At 44.7% G+C, this 15,854-nt stretch overlaps 1 protein-coding gene across 1 annotated transcript in view; it reads left to right on the top strand.

The window, feature by feature from the left end:
• CLMN (calmin (calponin-like, transmembrane)) overlaps window positions 1-9,770 on the top strand; it is a 98,073-nt gene extending 88,303 nt beyond the window's left edge. The window contains exons 10-13 of the mRNA XM_015416339.1: window positions 1,096-1,289; window positions 4,776-4,833; window positions 4,976-5,040; window positions 9,579-9,770. Of these exons, the coding sequence (XP_015271825.1) occupies window positions 1,096-1,289; window positions 4,776-4,833; window positions 4,976-5,040; window positions 9,579-9,741 (480 nt within the window). The 3' untranslated portion in view covers window positions 9,742-9,770. The remainder of the gene's footprint in view (window positions 1-1,095; window positions 1,290-4,775; window positions 4,834-4,975; window positions 5,041-9,578) is intronic.
• Window positions 9,771-15,854: the final 6,084 nt, after the last annotated feature.

Raw genomic sequence — 15,854 nt, 5'->3', positions numbered from 1 at the left:
ACGGCAAGAACAAATCCTTTGACCATGTGGCATGTTAGAAAGTCCTCCAGAAAGATCAGCAATAGGTAATATGTTGAAACACACCAAGGAGACGAGATGGTGGTAAGAGGGAACTTTATGAGGATACAGATACTTTTTTCTGACAAAGGGTCTTGCGGGAGTTACAACTCTCTTCAGCAAAGTTTGAAGCAAGCAGAAGGCTATGAACTTTGCTGAGCAGAATGGTTGGATACAAGCTGCTAAGTATTGTCCAGGTAGCTAAAAGATTCTGGTGAGAAATAACAGAACGATGTCAGCATATCTGACACCCAGGGACCACAGTGCCTTCATGTTGTGACATTCTGGAAGAATGTTTGTTGTTTTTCCATATCTTTGTTCATAATGTAATTCTGTCCATATAGCAGTTGTTATATTTTTATGAAGCTTGATTTGTGTTACGGCTAAGGCAAATTTTAACGATGTGACCATTTTAGGTGAACAGCTTTTAAAAAGGTAGTAGGTGCAAACAGAAGCCATGTAATACCTTATATTAAACTAACCAACCAACCAATAACACAATTGTGTGAGCTTTTGAGGTCTCCAGAACTCTTCTTCAGGCTAGTGGGATCTTTAGCCAATGGTCTCGAGGCCTCTCTCACTGCATCTTGTGTAGGATGCAAGATGCTTTGTTGATTTCAGTAGGTGCAATGGTATGGTTAGTAGGTATTAAGTCTTGTGTGCTGGGAAGAAGCAAAAAGGGATGCCATCTAGTTGAAAATATAACAACAGGTAAGAGCATCAAATGGAAGTAAGCCCTGAGATGCTAGACACCTGGTGCTTGTTTCCCTGGTTGACCTCTTTGCCTTTGAAAGTGTGCCAAGTGTCCTCAGATGCCAGGTGCAGTTATTGTGTATTGAGGCAACAGCTACCAGTGTAGACGGTCTGCTTTAGGATAGAGGCCTGTTCTCTTCTCCCTTGTTTGGGTATCAGTAAAGCTACATTTGTGTCATTGCATACTGAATACAACTCTGCGGAAGAGGCTGAGCTGCTGTCAGGAGGGTCTTGATAAACTTACGCTGTGCTTGGCTTTTGAAAGGGATTTCTTTTTTAAAACAGATAGTGGTAAATCAATTTGATACTACAGCAGTGCCGGAAGAAAGAAAAACGACAGAGGAAAAAAGTAAAAGGAAAGAAAAAAGGAAAAATAAGGCCATTTTCCAAGGAGAAAACACCCAAGGTGCAAAAGCTGGCTCCACTCGATTACTAGATAAGGTAGAAGAAGATTCTGCGGATCATCCGGGACTCTCAAGGTATAGTTTTCTTGGTCTGATTCCAACATTTACCCAAATATAAGACCTCTCCGGCTATTCACCTTGTCCAGGTCCCAGGCACAGCTTGGTATAGTGGTTAAGTGCGCCAGTTTGGTGTAGTGGTTAAGTGCGCGGACTCCAATCTGGGAGAACCGGGTTTGATTCCCCACTCCTCCACTTGCACCTGGCTGGATGACCTTGGGCAAGCTGTAGTTCTGATAAGAGCTGTTCTTGAAAAAGAGCAGTCCTCGAAAGAGCTCTCTCAGCCCCACCTACCTCACAGGGTGTCTGTTGTGGGGAGGGGGAGGGAAAGGAGTTTGTAAGCCGCTCTGAGACACCTTTGGGTGGTGAAGGGTGGGGTATAAATCCAATCTCCTCCTCCTCCTCCTCCTCCTCCTCTTCTTCTTCTTCTTCTTCTTCTTCGTCTTCTTCTTCTTCGTCGTCTTCGTCTTCTTCTTCTTCACCAGCCCTGCCTCAGATATTGTGGGATGACTTGGCTGCAATCCTAGACAAGTGGGAGCAGGGTGCATGCACGATCCAGTTCATAGTTAAGCCTCTTCCAGCAGAAAAGATTTAACTGTGTCCTTAACTCTCTTGTTGACATCAGTGGGGCTTAAAAGAGCTCAGATCTGGTAGGATCATGACCCAAGTTCGTTCAGTACAGCAGTCCTCTCTTCATTCAGAACCAGCTTACCCGTTGAGCCAGTTGATTGGCAGCACTAAAAACCTTTGAAAGACTTCCCGTTTCACACCCACAATGTCCCTTCCCGCTCCTGCCCCCAGCTCTCTAGGCTTTAGGCTCTTCTTCTCTTTGGACGCCCCTAGCAGTGTAGCAGGAACAGACAGTATGAGCTCATTTGACTTAATTTATTCATATGCATGTGTAACCTCGGTTTGTGGGTTCTGTGGGGCAGAACTTGGAATGAATCTTGCAATTATTCAAAGAGGATAAAACAAATTTTACTTTTCACTTAACGTCATATCATGTACTAAAACATAGAACTTAGTAACACAACAGAACAATGATCTTTTAAAATCCAAGCAATTAACCTATCTCTCCTTCATAGCTTGTCACCCCCAAAGTCCATCTTTTCCCTCTTGCTGGCAGCCCAAGAAGTCTCCAGCTGAACACTGTGCACCAGCCTCCGTGATGAAGATCCCAAATGAACTCCCAATTAGATAACACGGTCCTGAAACAATTCTAAAATTTACAATTTAGAACAAAAGTCACCCTCCCTTACCGATTTCTATCCATAAGTCATTGTTACCTTAAACAATGGGTTTTGTGCGTGTGTGTGTGTATCTGTGCCTGGAAGTCATAGTGACCTTTGGCAACTCCTCCTGGGGCGTGAAGGACAGTCAGAGAAGTGGCATGATATCCCGCCTCTGCCTCCTAACCCTGGTATTCTTTGGAGGTCTCCCATCCAAATACTTGCCAGGGTCGGCCCTGCTTAGCTTCCGAGATCTGGCGAGATCAGGCTTGCCTGGGCTATCCAGGTCAGGGCACCTTAAGCAAAGTGTTACAAGCCTATTGTTAAGGTTCAAGCTCCCCAGCAGGGCAGTCTTGCCTTCCCTCCTTTGCTTTCCACACAGTCTGCACTCTTCTGCATCTAGGGGCGCCACCTCTTCCTGGCTCATTCCATTCCTAGCCAGGGGTTAGACACACTTTCCAAGCCTCAGTGGTAGCCCAGCTGTTTTTTCACAGAGGCACTTTGCAGTTGTCGAGTAGCCAAGCTTCGTGACACTTGCTTCGTGCGGAGGGGAGGCCATTAATGTTGTCAAGATGAAGGTTGTAGGTTGAGAGAGAGCACAGAGTTCTCATTGTTTTTCGCTGGGCTCACAGCTGAGCGTGGGACTTTGACTTCATTCTTCCAGGGCCAGCATTCTGTACACTGAACCAGCCTGGCTGAACTTCTTTAGTACAATGGATAGTCTCAAGCCAAGTTTATGCTTTCAGGTAACGCTGTCCCGTGCCTGTCTCCCCTCCCACCATTTGTTAATTAAGTTCCAAGAATTTGTGTTCCACAGAGGATTACGTTTTGACTTCCTAAGGGCCTCCTGCCCAGCTGTGACTCTTCTCCCTTTTCTGTAAGATATACGGATGTACATTACACTTAGTCTGCCTATTGGTTCAACTGGCTTAGTACTAGGCTAAATTGTACTCTAGATAGGTAGCATACTCTGACTGACAAGTGGCTCAGACAGAGCATTTGCCAGCACCTGCTACCAGCTGGAGATGTTGGGACTGAACCGAGACCTTATTTATTACTGTGATTATTTACACCCCAATTTCCTTCTATTGGGAACATGAAGTGGCTCACAACATCATTCTCCGTTATATCCTTACAGCAACCAGCTAGGTTAGGCTGAGAGAGAGTGACTGGCCCAAAGTTACCCAATGAGCGTCTATGGCAGAGTGGGGATTCAAACCTGGGTCTCCCAGAACCTAGTTCAACTCTGTAACCACTCCATCATGCATGTGCACTGCCACTGAGAACCTACCTAGTTGACCCTTCATTTCATCCCATGGCCATTACTGCTATGCCCGTAGTTCCACTCATTCTCTCTATATGGGGCGAAGGAGATTAGGTGAAGTACCCCAACTACATAAGGAAATTAGGGGCCTAGATCACTTCATTTCTAGGAGCCACAGTTTGTCCACTGTGACATAACTTCTTCAGATTGGCCTGGGCATATTTAGACTTAGGTATTTGTGAATTTCCTGCATGGTGCAGGGGGTTGGACTAGATGACCTTGGAGGTACCTTCCAATTCTGTGATTCTATGATTGTGGTTACATGGTTATGCTAGTGGCATAGGAATATGGAGATCTGGGCCACACGGGAAATGAGGATACCATGTTTATTCGAAGGGAAGATGACTGTGAACATGATAACCCTTTTAAAAAGTTATACACACAAAAGTATTTTTGTTACTGGACCTAACTGTAACTAGTATGTGAATGTAAGACCATCCCATTTTTTTGATGGCACACGGGGGGGGGGATCTAATCTTGCATTTGAGTAAATACATTATTTACTTAATCAGGTGGCCTAAAATGTATATGAAGAAGTGTGTGCCTTCATGCAAAAGTACTGGATCCAGGCCCTTCCCCCCAAATGTACCTTAGTAAAGGTAAAAGTTTCCCTTGCTCAAAAGTTAGTCATGTCCAACTCTAGAGGCGGTGCTCATCTCTGTTTCCAACCCTAAGAGTCAGTGCTGTCTGAAGACGTTTCTGTGGTCATGTGGCCGGCATGACTAGACGCCAAGGCGCACAGAACACTGTTACCTTCCCACCGAAGCGGTACCTATTTATCTACTTGCAATTTCTTGTTTTCGGACTGCTAGGTTAGCAGGAGTTGGGGCTCACTCCATCATGCAGCACTAGGGTCTCGAACTGCCGAGCTACCGACCTTCTGGGCTGCAGCTCAGCATCTTAACCTCTGAAGCCACCATGGCCCCTACTTATTACTAATTCATTTTTCAGGGTCTGCCACAGTGATCCCAATGTCGGTTTCCAAAGAACCGGTGATCAGGCCAGTAAGGTAAGTAAGTGGGTTTTTAAAAAATAATTTCCGTATATTCCTTCTGCTCTTCATCTCAAAGTAAGATGTTTCTATTGCTGTATCAGTTATTTTTGCATCCCAGGTCTTTGTGGATTAAACATTTGCAATTAAATATTTTCAGGAAAGCGATAGTGCTGATGACCAGAAAAGCGTAGTCGCCAGTGAAAGTTTTACTTCCTCACCCAGGTGGGTACATTTTTCCTTCCTTTTCTAAGTTGAGCCTTTGAGTGAAGAGAGATGTAACAGCAGGAGAGCTGGTTCAGAACCACTCTTGCTGCATTCAGTACAGGTCTGCCTTTTCTTCTACTGGGTCAGGTTCCAGTGGGGGAAAGCACCCCCAAATCTGTGCAAGTTTGTAGCAAAAACTGACTATGGATGGTGCTGATTGGCTAGTGCCTGTCTTATCACCAAGATGACTCCTCCCTCTGCTCATCACTGGGACTGTTTCGCAACTTTAGGGGAAGAATCCTTTAAAAAGGAGAGGAACATGTAAATGAATAAACATCACGTGTCCTTCTAAATGTGAACAAAGGCAGGTAACTCTGAGGACGTACAGGGGTGGGAAGCAGCAAGGACAGTAGTTGACTTGCAGTGGAATCCTAAACAGAGTTACACCACCTTTCTGAGTCAGTTGAACTCAGTGGGCTTACAAGAGTATATCTGTATGTAGGATTGCACTGTCCATATTTGCCTTGCTAGAATGGGCCTCTGTCACACAAACTCCAATGCTGTCAAAAGCATGCTGTGATTTTCTTTAAATATTATATCCAAACCTCTGCAGATGGAGCAGGTTTACAGAAATGGATTTTTTTGCCACTTTCCCCTTCTGCTAGCAGCTTCCCCCCCCCATCACTTTGTGTGTGTGTGTGTGTGTGTGTGCGCGCACCTGGAGGTTATGTCGACCTCTGGTGACTGACCCCTACTGGGGGCCTGGAGACTATTCAGAGAGGTGGCTGAACAAAGCCTGCCCCTGTCCTCCCGACTTGGTATTCCAAGGAAGTCTCCCACCCAAGTACTAACCAGAGTCGACCCTGCTTAGTTTCCGAGATCTGACAAAATTGGTCTTGCCTGGGCTATCCAGGTCAGTGCTACTCCCCCCCCCCCATCACCTTTGAAAGCTGGGGGCCTTCCAGAACAATTTGTCACATGGCAGCAAGAGGGGGGGGGATTTGCCCAAAAACTCTCTTCCTCTGATTATTGGGCAGCTGAAGCAGGCTCCATGAACCAGGTAAAAACCTGCCTAAGGTGTTGCAGAGAGGGTGATTTGAGCAGATTTCCCTTTCTTGCCACAGTCCCGTGTTCTGGAGGGTTGCTTGGTCCTTGGAAGGAGCTTTGCAGGAGGCAGCTGGAAGAAGGGAGGAGTTGGTAAAAATCACTTTCGTGAAATGTGCTCCATTCACAAAACAGCCAGATTTAACCAGGGTTCATGTTCACCCTCCAAGTGATTCAGATCTTCTAGCACTGTCTACAGAAGTACAATTGCAGTTAGTTTCAACCAGTTGTCTTCGTAGGGAGATACTTTCCTCATTGACTGGCGTCCTTGGAAGGAGCTTTGCAGGAGGCAGCTGGAAGAAGGGAGGAGTTGGTAAAAATCACTTTCGTGAAATGTGCTCCATTCACAAAACAGCCAAATTCAACCAGGGTTCATATTCACCCTCCAAGTGATTCAGATCTCCTAGGACTGTGTCTACAGAAGTACAATTGCAGTTCGTTTCGACCAGTTGTCATCATAGGGAGATAGTTTCCTCATTGACTGGTTAGCAGGGCTTGCCGCAGGAGGCTGCTTGGTCCATAGGGTTTTCTACTGTCTCTTGGGAATATTCCAGTCAACAAGGTTGCTGTTTCTTTTTAAAGCCCTGGTCAACCAGTGGAATGCAGGAATAACCTCAGTGGTGGGCTGAAATGGTTGAGCAAATGGTTAGAGCATGTGGAGGCAAACTCAGAGTGAATGTGACCAAACACACGTGAAAGCATATTATTCTCTACTCTGTGGCAGTGTTGGTGGCAAAGCTTCCTCGTTTCTCTGCCACCTTTGTGTCTATGCCATGTCATCTGGCAGAACTTTTGGGGACTTCTGAGGGGGCTTGTATCTCAGGCCTCTGAGGAAATAGAACCAGAAAATGTGCAGGCTTGGTGTGATTCTTTTGCAGTGTGTTTTGCAAATGAAATTGCTTGCATCTGCCACAGTTTGGGCACCAGTGTGGGTTCATTTCAATCTCAGAATGCTACAGAAGCACAGTCAGGTCCTAATTGTATGGACGTCTTTCTGAGAGTGGGGCTGGATGAAGGAGGCAAACTGTTTAGAAGTGTGTGGCCCACCAATCTAGGCTCGACCCTTACCCTTCATGGCTGATAATATTTAGCTAGTATATATATGATACAGCCTTTTATCTTCTCTCTCTCTCTCTGCCTCACACACACACACACACACACAGAGGGACACACTGTTGTATGGCATTTTGTGTAGAATAGTATGGCATTTTGTGTAATGGGGCTGGATGAAGGAGGCAAACTGTTTAGAAGTGTGTGGCCCACCAATCTAGGCTCGACCCTTACCCTTCATGGCTGATAATATTTAGCTAGTATATATATGATACAGCCTTTTATCTTCTCTCTCTCTCTCTCTACCTCACACACACACACACACAGAGGGACACATTGTTATTGTTAGTATTATTGTATGGCATTTTGTGTAGAGTAGTATGGCATTTTGTGTAGAATCTTAGGAGATCCTAAGATTGTTTGGCAGCCAGAAGTCCTAGCTCTTTAGTGTTACACACCACTAGGTGGTGAGCTAGACTTGTTTTTAAGGCAGGAGATGTTTCAGAGGTGGTTTGCCATTGCCTGCCCCTCCGTCATGACCCTGGTATTCCTTGGAGGTTGCCCTTCCAAATACTAGCCATGGCCAACCCTGCTTAGCTTCTGAGGTCTGACAAGATCGGGCTAGCCTGGGCTATCTAGGTCAGGGCAGAGGGACAGATGAAACTGCCTTATACTGAATCAGTCCATTGGTCCATCAGAGTTGGTAGTGTCTACTCAGACTGATAGCAGCTTTCCAGGGTCGTAGGCAGAGTCACATCACCTACTGCCTGGTCTTTTTAACTGTGGTTGCTGGGATTGAACCTGGGACTTTCTGAGAGCTAAGTAGATGTTCACCACACTGAGCCACAGCCCCTCTAGACATCCCATCTATGGGCTGACTGGTTATATACATTCCACACATTCCCCCTTGCTGCTCTTAGGCCTGTACTCCCCAAAACACCAACATAGTGCCACTGCTCTGTATTCCTTCAAAGCCAAGCTTAAACCCTTAGGCTAAGCCCCCTTAGGCTACAGTCTTCTTTCCTGGGAGTATGCCCCATTCAGTGGGGTTGAATGAAATGCTGAGTAGACTCACTCAGGATTGCTGCCATTGTCCTTTCCTCAACTGAAATGATATCAGATTGAAGCACAACACTGGGACTGTTTTATTTGGGGGTGGCCTGGACTGGTGATGTCATCAATTGGAGCACCTTCTGCTTCCCACCCCAACAGTTGGCAGAAGCCCTGCCCCAATGGTCGGCGGTCTGCTACACAGGTGTACAAAATCGCTGCTTAGGGTGCATAGACTATAAAGTGCATTGCCAGCTGCCTGTAAAGTGCTGCCAGCCCCCTGCAATATTCTGACCAGCCTCGAAGTGGGTCCTGGAGTTCTGGAATAACAACTGATCTCCAGCCTATGGGGATCAGTCCCCATAGAAAATGGCGGATGCAGAAGGGGGACTGCATGGCATCACATCCCATAATTGGCAACCATACTTTGCAGAGCAGAGGCTGCTGCTCCCCCCCTCCCCCAACTACTCACTTCTGTGTCCAGCATAACTTTTATTTTCCTCTCTTCCCCCCGGAAACTTTTTTTTTCCCCTCCGCCCCCCCCCCCCAGTTTTGTTTGCTGGAGCACCGACAGGTAGACACGGTGCTCCGTCTGTCACTCAGGCCAAGAAAAGGTTCCCCAGCCTTGCTTGGGATATTTTAGGTGGTTTCCACTGCCGTTTTTGTTGCACGGTCCTCTGATTTTGCTGTTCAGCATACTGCTGCATTGTTTGTCATCTGACCGGTACAATGTTTAGCAATTTCCTCTGTCTTGGGTGTCATCCCAGTTTTATTCCACGGTTGGTTGTTATGTGTTTACAATCTGTTGCGTTGTTTTGAAGTGCGTGATCAGCTTTGGGTCTTAGTGAGAAAGCTGGATTCAAGTCCAGCAGCACCTTAAAGACCAACAAGATTTTTTTTCGGGGGGGGGGGGGCTATGAGCTTTCAGTAGTCAAACTGCCCTTCGTCAGAGCTTTGACTCTTGAAAGCTTTTCGCCCCCAAACCTTGTGGGTCTCTAGGGTGCACTAGGACTCAGATCTAGCTGTTCTATTGCAGGCCAGCACGGCTACCCTGTGGAAAGATCTTTGCCGAGAAAAGCGGACTAGAACTGAATATACAGCCTTTGACTTTTTATATATATAATATATATATTTTTAATATGTGTATCTTGCCTTTAGTTTTAAATGGGTTTTATAATTGTTTTTGAATGTTGTGCTTTTAATTGTTAGCTGCCTTGCTGGCCCCGGTCGGGCAGAACGCGGAATATGAATTTGTAAATAAAAATAAACTATACATAAGCGATACGAACCTTTGCTTCGTATTGCCTCTGTCGTTCCCGTCATCACTGCATGTTTGCTTACGTCCTTTCTAGGAAGAGAAAAGGCCTGGAAAAGAGGGACGCTCCAGACAAGTCTGTTCCACACAGCAGCCCTTCGCGGTCAGACCAGCCCGAGTTGTTTTATTTCATTGTTTTCCTCTGGGTGCTTGTCTACTGCTTATTGCTCCTCCCACAGCTTATTAGCAACTCCCTTTGATCCCCGCAAGTGAGTCAGAATAATAAAAGGCAGCGGCTTGATTCTGTTTTGTTTTCTCTGCTCCTAAAATGTGTTCATTCAGGTGAAACGATGGTCCAGATGCAGGACCCAGTTTGGAAGGGAGTTCACGCTGTAGCTTTATTTCTGCTGCGTCTTCCTACAAAGCCGTGGGCACATTTGGCTTTGTACATAGATTATATTTATAAAGAGATATATATGTATATAAATAATGAAAATGGTGGAGTGAGCAACTCAGTATTCCCAATTTTTATAAGTATGTGCCTTTCTTTATAGGATCTTAAATTTTAAGAAAAATGAATATAATCTTTTAAGAAATGCTATAGATTTAGAAGTCTCTAGTCTTTACAATTCACTCAGAATTATAATTGATTTAAGGCTATGAAATCCACCCCAAATATATATGAATATATTTTAATGTTTCTTTTCTGGTGGAAATTTAGGGTTGAAGAAACTTGCCGTCCACCAAAACGTAATGTGATTGTTATGACTGAACTTATGCAGGCTCAGAGGGTTTGTTTCAGATGTAAATCTTCTGATTTGGGGTTGGAATCCAGCCCCTCTTGATTTAATATACCTGAGAAGGGAAAGCAGATGTGCTCTAGATGAAAATGAAAATGAAGGAGAGACTCCATTTCCAATGGAAATGTAATAGAATATTATTGGAAACTTCAGTTAATGTATTGTGGGGCATCCTGTGTGTTGAAATGAAGTAACAAAGCCATGTCTTATCAACTAAGGCAGGAAATTATGCCTTTTCTGCTTGAGTTTGCCATACAGACAACAGTGAAAAAGTCAACCTGTTGTTGCTGTCAACCAGGGCTGTATTAGGACTTCATTAACCTAGCTCATCCATACACCTATTTCTTGAGTGCCCTTATATAAATGTCATATTACTGGTTAGTTGTGTTTGTATAGTGTGCTTATTATAGGTGCCATTTACCTTCTTCTTCACACATACATTTGCTTCCATTTGTGGGGTGTGAAGAGATACGGGCTAGCATAGCAGCTGATAGGGGCTAAAACCTAGGTCTGTCTAGCAGAAATAGAAAATGTGCCCGTCTGATGGGAATGTAAGAAATGCTTTGAAGGATCATATCAAAAATCAATCTAATTTATTATTATTCTGCTAGTTAGATGCCTCCAGGAAAATTGCAAGCAGAAAGTGAAGGCAACAACCTTCTCTGGTTTCTCCAGAGTACCTGGTACCAGTGTTCCCTCTAAGCTGAGTTAATGTGAGCTAGCTCACAGTTTTTTAGCCTCTGGCTCACACAGTTTTGCCTTGGCTCAGGAAGGATGGCTCCAGAGCAAACTGATTTATGCAGTAGCCAAATTGCTCACTCACAACTTGAATGCCAGTAGCTCACAAAGTAGAATTTTTGCTCACAAGACTCCACAGCTTAGAGGGACCATTGCCTGGTACTCTGTTATACTGCCTCTGAATAGGGACGTTCCAATTAATTAACACGCCTAATAATCAATGAGAGACCTATCCTCCAAATCCTTTTTCAAAACCTTGTGATGTATGACAATTACTTGCCTTTCATTCATCTCATTCCTGGGTCACTCCTTGACCACATAAAATAAGGCACCTTCCTCTTTGCTGAGGTAGTATTCCTCTCACTGATTTATCTAGCGGCCAGAGGAATGTGGAAGCCAGTTTCTGTAAGTTTCTCTAGCCGGCTGAGGAAGCATGTGTTGTTACTGTTTGTACCCAAGGTACGTGTACCCAAGATGATCTACATGTACCCGAGACGTGTGTGTGAATGGAGCCCTCTTTCCAAGTTGGCCCAGAATTGCACTAATGTAGCCTGACTGTGAAAGGAAAACCTTCCTTCTTCCACATCCCACTCCTAGGAATGACAATACCAAATACAGAATGTCTATGCAAAGTTGCAAACATTCAAAAATACACACTCAAGTAGTCAAAAGGGGTAAAGTAAGATGACGAAGCATGGGCTTCGATCTTCCAGTCCAAGCAGGTTCCAGATACCAGTTCAAGGCCATGGGCAGGGCTCTCAAACATCTGGGCAGCCAGTCATCCCCAAGATGAAGAAGAAGAGATTGGATTTATACTCCGCCCTTCACTACCCAAAGGTGTCTCAGAGCGGCTTACAAACTCCTTTCCCTTCCCCTCCCCACAACAGACACCCTGTGAGGTAGGTGGGGCTGAGAGAGCTCTTGGCAGAAACTGCTCTTTTTCAAGGACAGCTCTTATCAGAACTACGGCTTGCCCAAGGTCATCCAGCCAGGTGCAAGTGAAGGAGTGGGGAATCAAACCCGGTTCTCCCAGATTAGAGTCCGCGCACTTAACCACTACACCAAACTGGCTCTGTAAGGGGGAACACCGCAGAGCAGTCCATGTGTTATCCAAATCTAGGTGACTTGAAGCCGGATAGAGGCTGCAATCCTGAGCATACTTCTCTTGGAGCCCGGTCACACCTGCCGTTAACATTTTTAGAAAGACAGACCGATAGGGTTGTGGCTCAGTGGTAGAGCATCTGCTTTGTATGCAGAGCATCCAAGATTCAGTCTCCAGCATCTCCAGTTAAAGGGATCGGATATTAGGTGAAGTGAAAGGCCTTGACTTGAGACACTGGAGAGCCACTGCCAGTCACAGTAGACAACATATGACCTGCCAGCTTCCTGTGTGTATGTGCCTATTTGGCCCCTTGGATGAGTCCTGATTTCTAATTCATGCCTTTTGGACGACCCTAAAGCAATTTGAACACACATGGCTGTGCTGTGTTTACTTTTGTGTTTTCTTTTCTTTCCGACGCCGAGAAATGCTGTCACTATTGTCTGTGGCTTCACTTTCCAAATAACAGAAGTTTCATTTCTCTGACCCTCTCTTCCACCACATGATTAACACTACAGGGAGGGGAGTTCGATATATGATATAATACAGCTATTTTGTATGATGCACTTTGTTTTGGCAAGCATCCCGATGGCCTCTGTTTTTTTTTTCTAAAGCCAAGAAGGTTTTTCTTCTTCTTGAAAGGGAGCCATCTATAAAGAGCTGTGTGACACCTTAGAAATTGTTTTGTCACACTGCTTGATGTTACTGATAGCCTTCCAAAAAGATTCCTCTGCCAGGAAAACAAAGGACTGCAAGGAAAGCTATATTATTTCCCTTTCCACCCCGGTGCTTTCTGAATATCCATTCAAGCAAGCAGAGTGCTCAGATTAAACCTGGCACAGTCTGCAGCTGCTGCCCCAAACGTTGTGCAGTTGATAGATCGTGCCGTTTAGCAAAACTGTGTTTATTCTTTATCTCATGGGCATAGCTGAGAAATCTTTCTCTTTGTGATTACAGAAAGGGGAGAATGGTGACATATGGCCGTCCAGCTAGGTGCTTATCCGCACAACCCTTGCCTTGCCATTCTTGGGATGATCTGGAGAGTGTTATATTGAGGCCAAGAAGGGTCTGTCTTCTTAGCATGCACAATAACAGCCATGCCCTATTGAGACAGGCAGAGGAGAGCTTAAAATTATGGTGCCGCCTGGTCCAATTTGTCCACTGAGATGGCCCGGGAGAACTTAGAGCTGAAGAAATGCAAAATCACCTCATCCAACACTCTGCCCTAAGGCAGTACATCTTATACCTCAAGCATCCTTGACAGATGCTTGCTCGGTCTTTTCACGTTCCAAGGATGGGGGTTTGGCAACATCCCTAGACAGGCTGCTCTCATATTGGACTGCTCTTTCTGGTTAAGAAATTGGCCATTTCTTATAACATAGAATATTCTGTCACATTTCTTTACCCAAGTCTTTTTTTAAAAAAAATAATAATCATAGAATCATAGAGTTGGAAGGGACCTCCCCCCTGCACAAGGCAGGAAATCCACAAATACCTCCCCCTCCACACCTGCAGTGACCGCTGTTTCCATGCCCAGAAGATGACAACAAACCTCCAGGATCCCTGGCCAAACTGGCCTGGAGAAAAATTGCTTCCTGACCCCAAAGTGGCAATCAGCATTTCTCTGGGTGTGTAAGAGAGGGCCACAAGAACTAAGCAGTGAGGCAACCCTTCCTGCCCTCTCTCTTATGATCTGCCTAAGTTCATAGAATCCACATTTCTCTCAGATGGCCATCTAGCCTCTGTTTGAAAACCTCCAAAGAAGGAGAGCCCACCACCTCCCGAGGAAGCCTGTTTCACTGAGGAACCATTCTGTCATGAAGTTCTTCCTAATGTTTAGCCAAAAACTCTTCTGATTTAATTCCAACCCGTTGGTTCTGGTCTGACCTTCTGGGGCAACAGCAAACAACTCCATACCATCCTCTAGATGATGGCCCTTCAAGTACTTGACGATGGTTATCATATCACCTCTCAGCCGTCTCCTCTCCAGGCTAAACATACCTAGCTCCTTCAACCATTCCTCATAGGACTTGGTCTACAGACCCCTCACTACCTTCGTTGCCCTCCTTTGGACATGTTCCAGCTTGTCTATTAAAATGGTACCATCACATCTCGTGATCTGGACACTATACTTCTGTTGATACAGCCCAAAATTACATTTGCCTTTTTAGCAACCGCATCACACTGCTGACTCATGTTCAGCGTGTGGTCTACCAAGACCTCTAGATCCTTTTCGCACATACTACTTCCAAGACAAGTCTCCCCCAACCTATAATAATGCATTTGATTTTTCCTACCTAAATGCAGAACTTTACATTTAAACCCAATGAAATTCATTTTATTTGTTTTAGCCCAGTTTTCCAGCCTGTCAAGATCATCCTATATCCTGACTACCCTTCCCAATTTGGTGTCATCTGCAAAATTTTAATAAGCATTTCCTCTTTTCCTTCATCCAAATCATTGATAAAGATGTTGAACAAAACAGGTCCCAGGATAGATCCTTGAGGCAATCCATTTGTCACCCCTCTCCAAGAAGATGAGGAACCATTGATAAGCACTCTTTGGGTGCGATCTGTCAACCAGTTCCAGATAAAGTATTCCCAAGGAGCTTGTGCATCTGAATGAAAAATGCTGAAATCTATACTTTTAAAAAAAATGCTAGCCCTCAAGATTGTTGAGGGTAAAAAAATTAGAACATTAAAGAAAACCAGAGGGCAGCTAGCGTTGATTCTTCACTTATTGTTCCATGTCTTTTAATAATTCAATTGGGTGGGATCCAGACAGCTTTTTCACACACTCTCACCCAGTTTTGCTCCTCACTCCATCCCCCATCCCACATGGCTTTTCTACATGCATGTCTCATGATTCTCAGCATAGCCTTTTTGGGTGGTCACAGGGGCCCCACTTTTTTTTTTTTCAACTTAGGAAAAGCTAACCCATTTTATAATAACAAAATGCTTTCTCCTTTAGGAGGTCACATTAAAGTACATCAGTTTCTCCTCTGAAATCTACAGTATAGTTGATTTTATTTAATCCTAACTTCAGTAATTTGAAGAATATATTCTTTGGCTACGGTAGCATTTCACTTTAGCGGCGACAATCTGAAACATGCTGTTACTGAGAGAGGAATTATTTTTTAAAGCACAGAAATAAGTGAGCACCTGTACAAATGCTCCCCAGTTTTCTTCAGGAGTGCTTTCCTGGTCAGTTCTTTACACTGAATGTTTGCACTTAATCATCAAAACAATGTTTGCTTGTAAAAATGAAATGCTTTATGTATAGCTGGAACAAATTGCAAAAAGCAGGTGTTTTCACAAAATTGTTTCAAGAGAAAAAGTATTTACTGGTGAACAGCGTAAGACTTTATTTTCTAACGTCTCTGATTTTCAAATAAACAGATGGATTTTCTGTACTAATTCAACTTTGTCTGTATACTTTCCTCAGTTTGACGTTGAATGAATAAAAAGTCAGCCCAGTTCTCAAGTTGTACTGTCATAAATTGCAGTAATCAGGACTAGAGAAATATCAGACATATACTGGCTCACATCCACAGCTGGGTTTCCAAATATGGGAGGGGGGACACTTTTCACTTATTCCTTCCCACTGCAGACCTTGGATTCCTTCTTCATGCTGTTCCTGGGGGTTCCCTGTTCCCCAGGAGCGGCATTTGGGGGGCAATTCAGGCTGCAGCGAGAAGAGTGGATGGAATGAAGTCATGCTCCATAGCCGGAAATCC

Source organism: Gekko japonicus, unplaced genomic scaffold, assembly GCF_001447785.1.
Source record: "Gekko japonicus isolate JY-2015 unplaced genomic scaffold, Gekko_japonicus_V1.1 scaffold917, whole genome shotgun sequence".
Classification (NCBI taxonomy): Eukaryota; Metazoa; Chordata; class Lepidosauria; order Squamata; family Gekkonidae; genus Gekko; species Gekko japonicus.
Note: the sequence above shows the minus strand (reverse complement) of the source record. Positions and strands in the feature narration are given on the sequence as shown.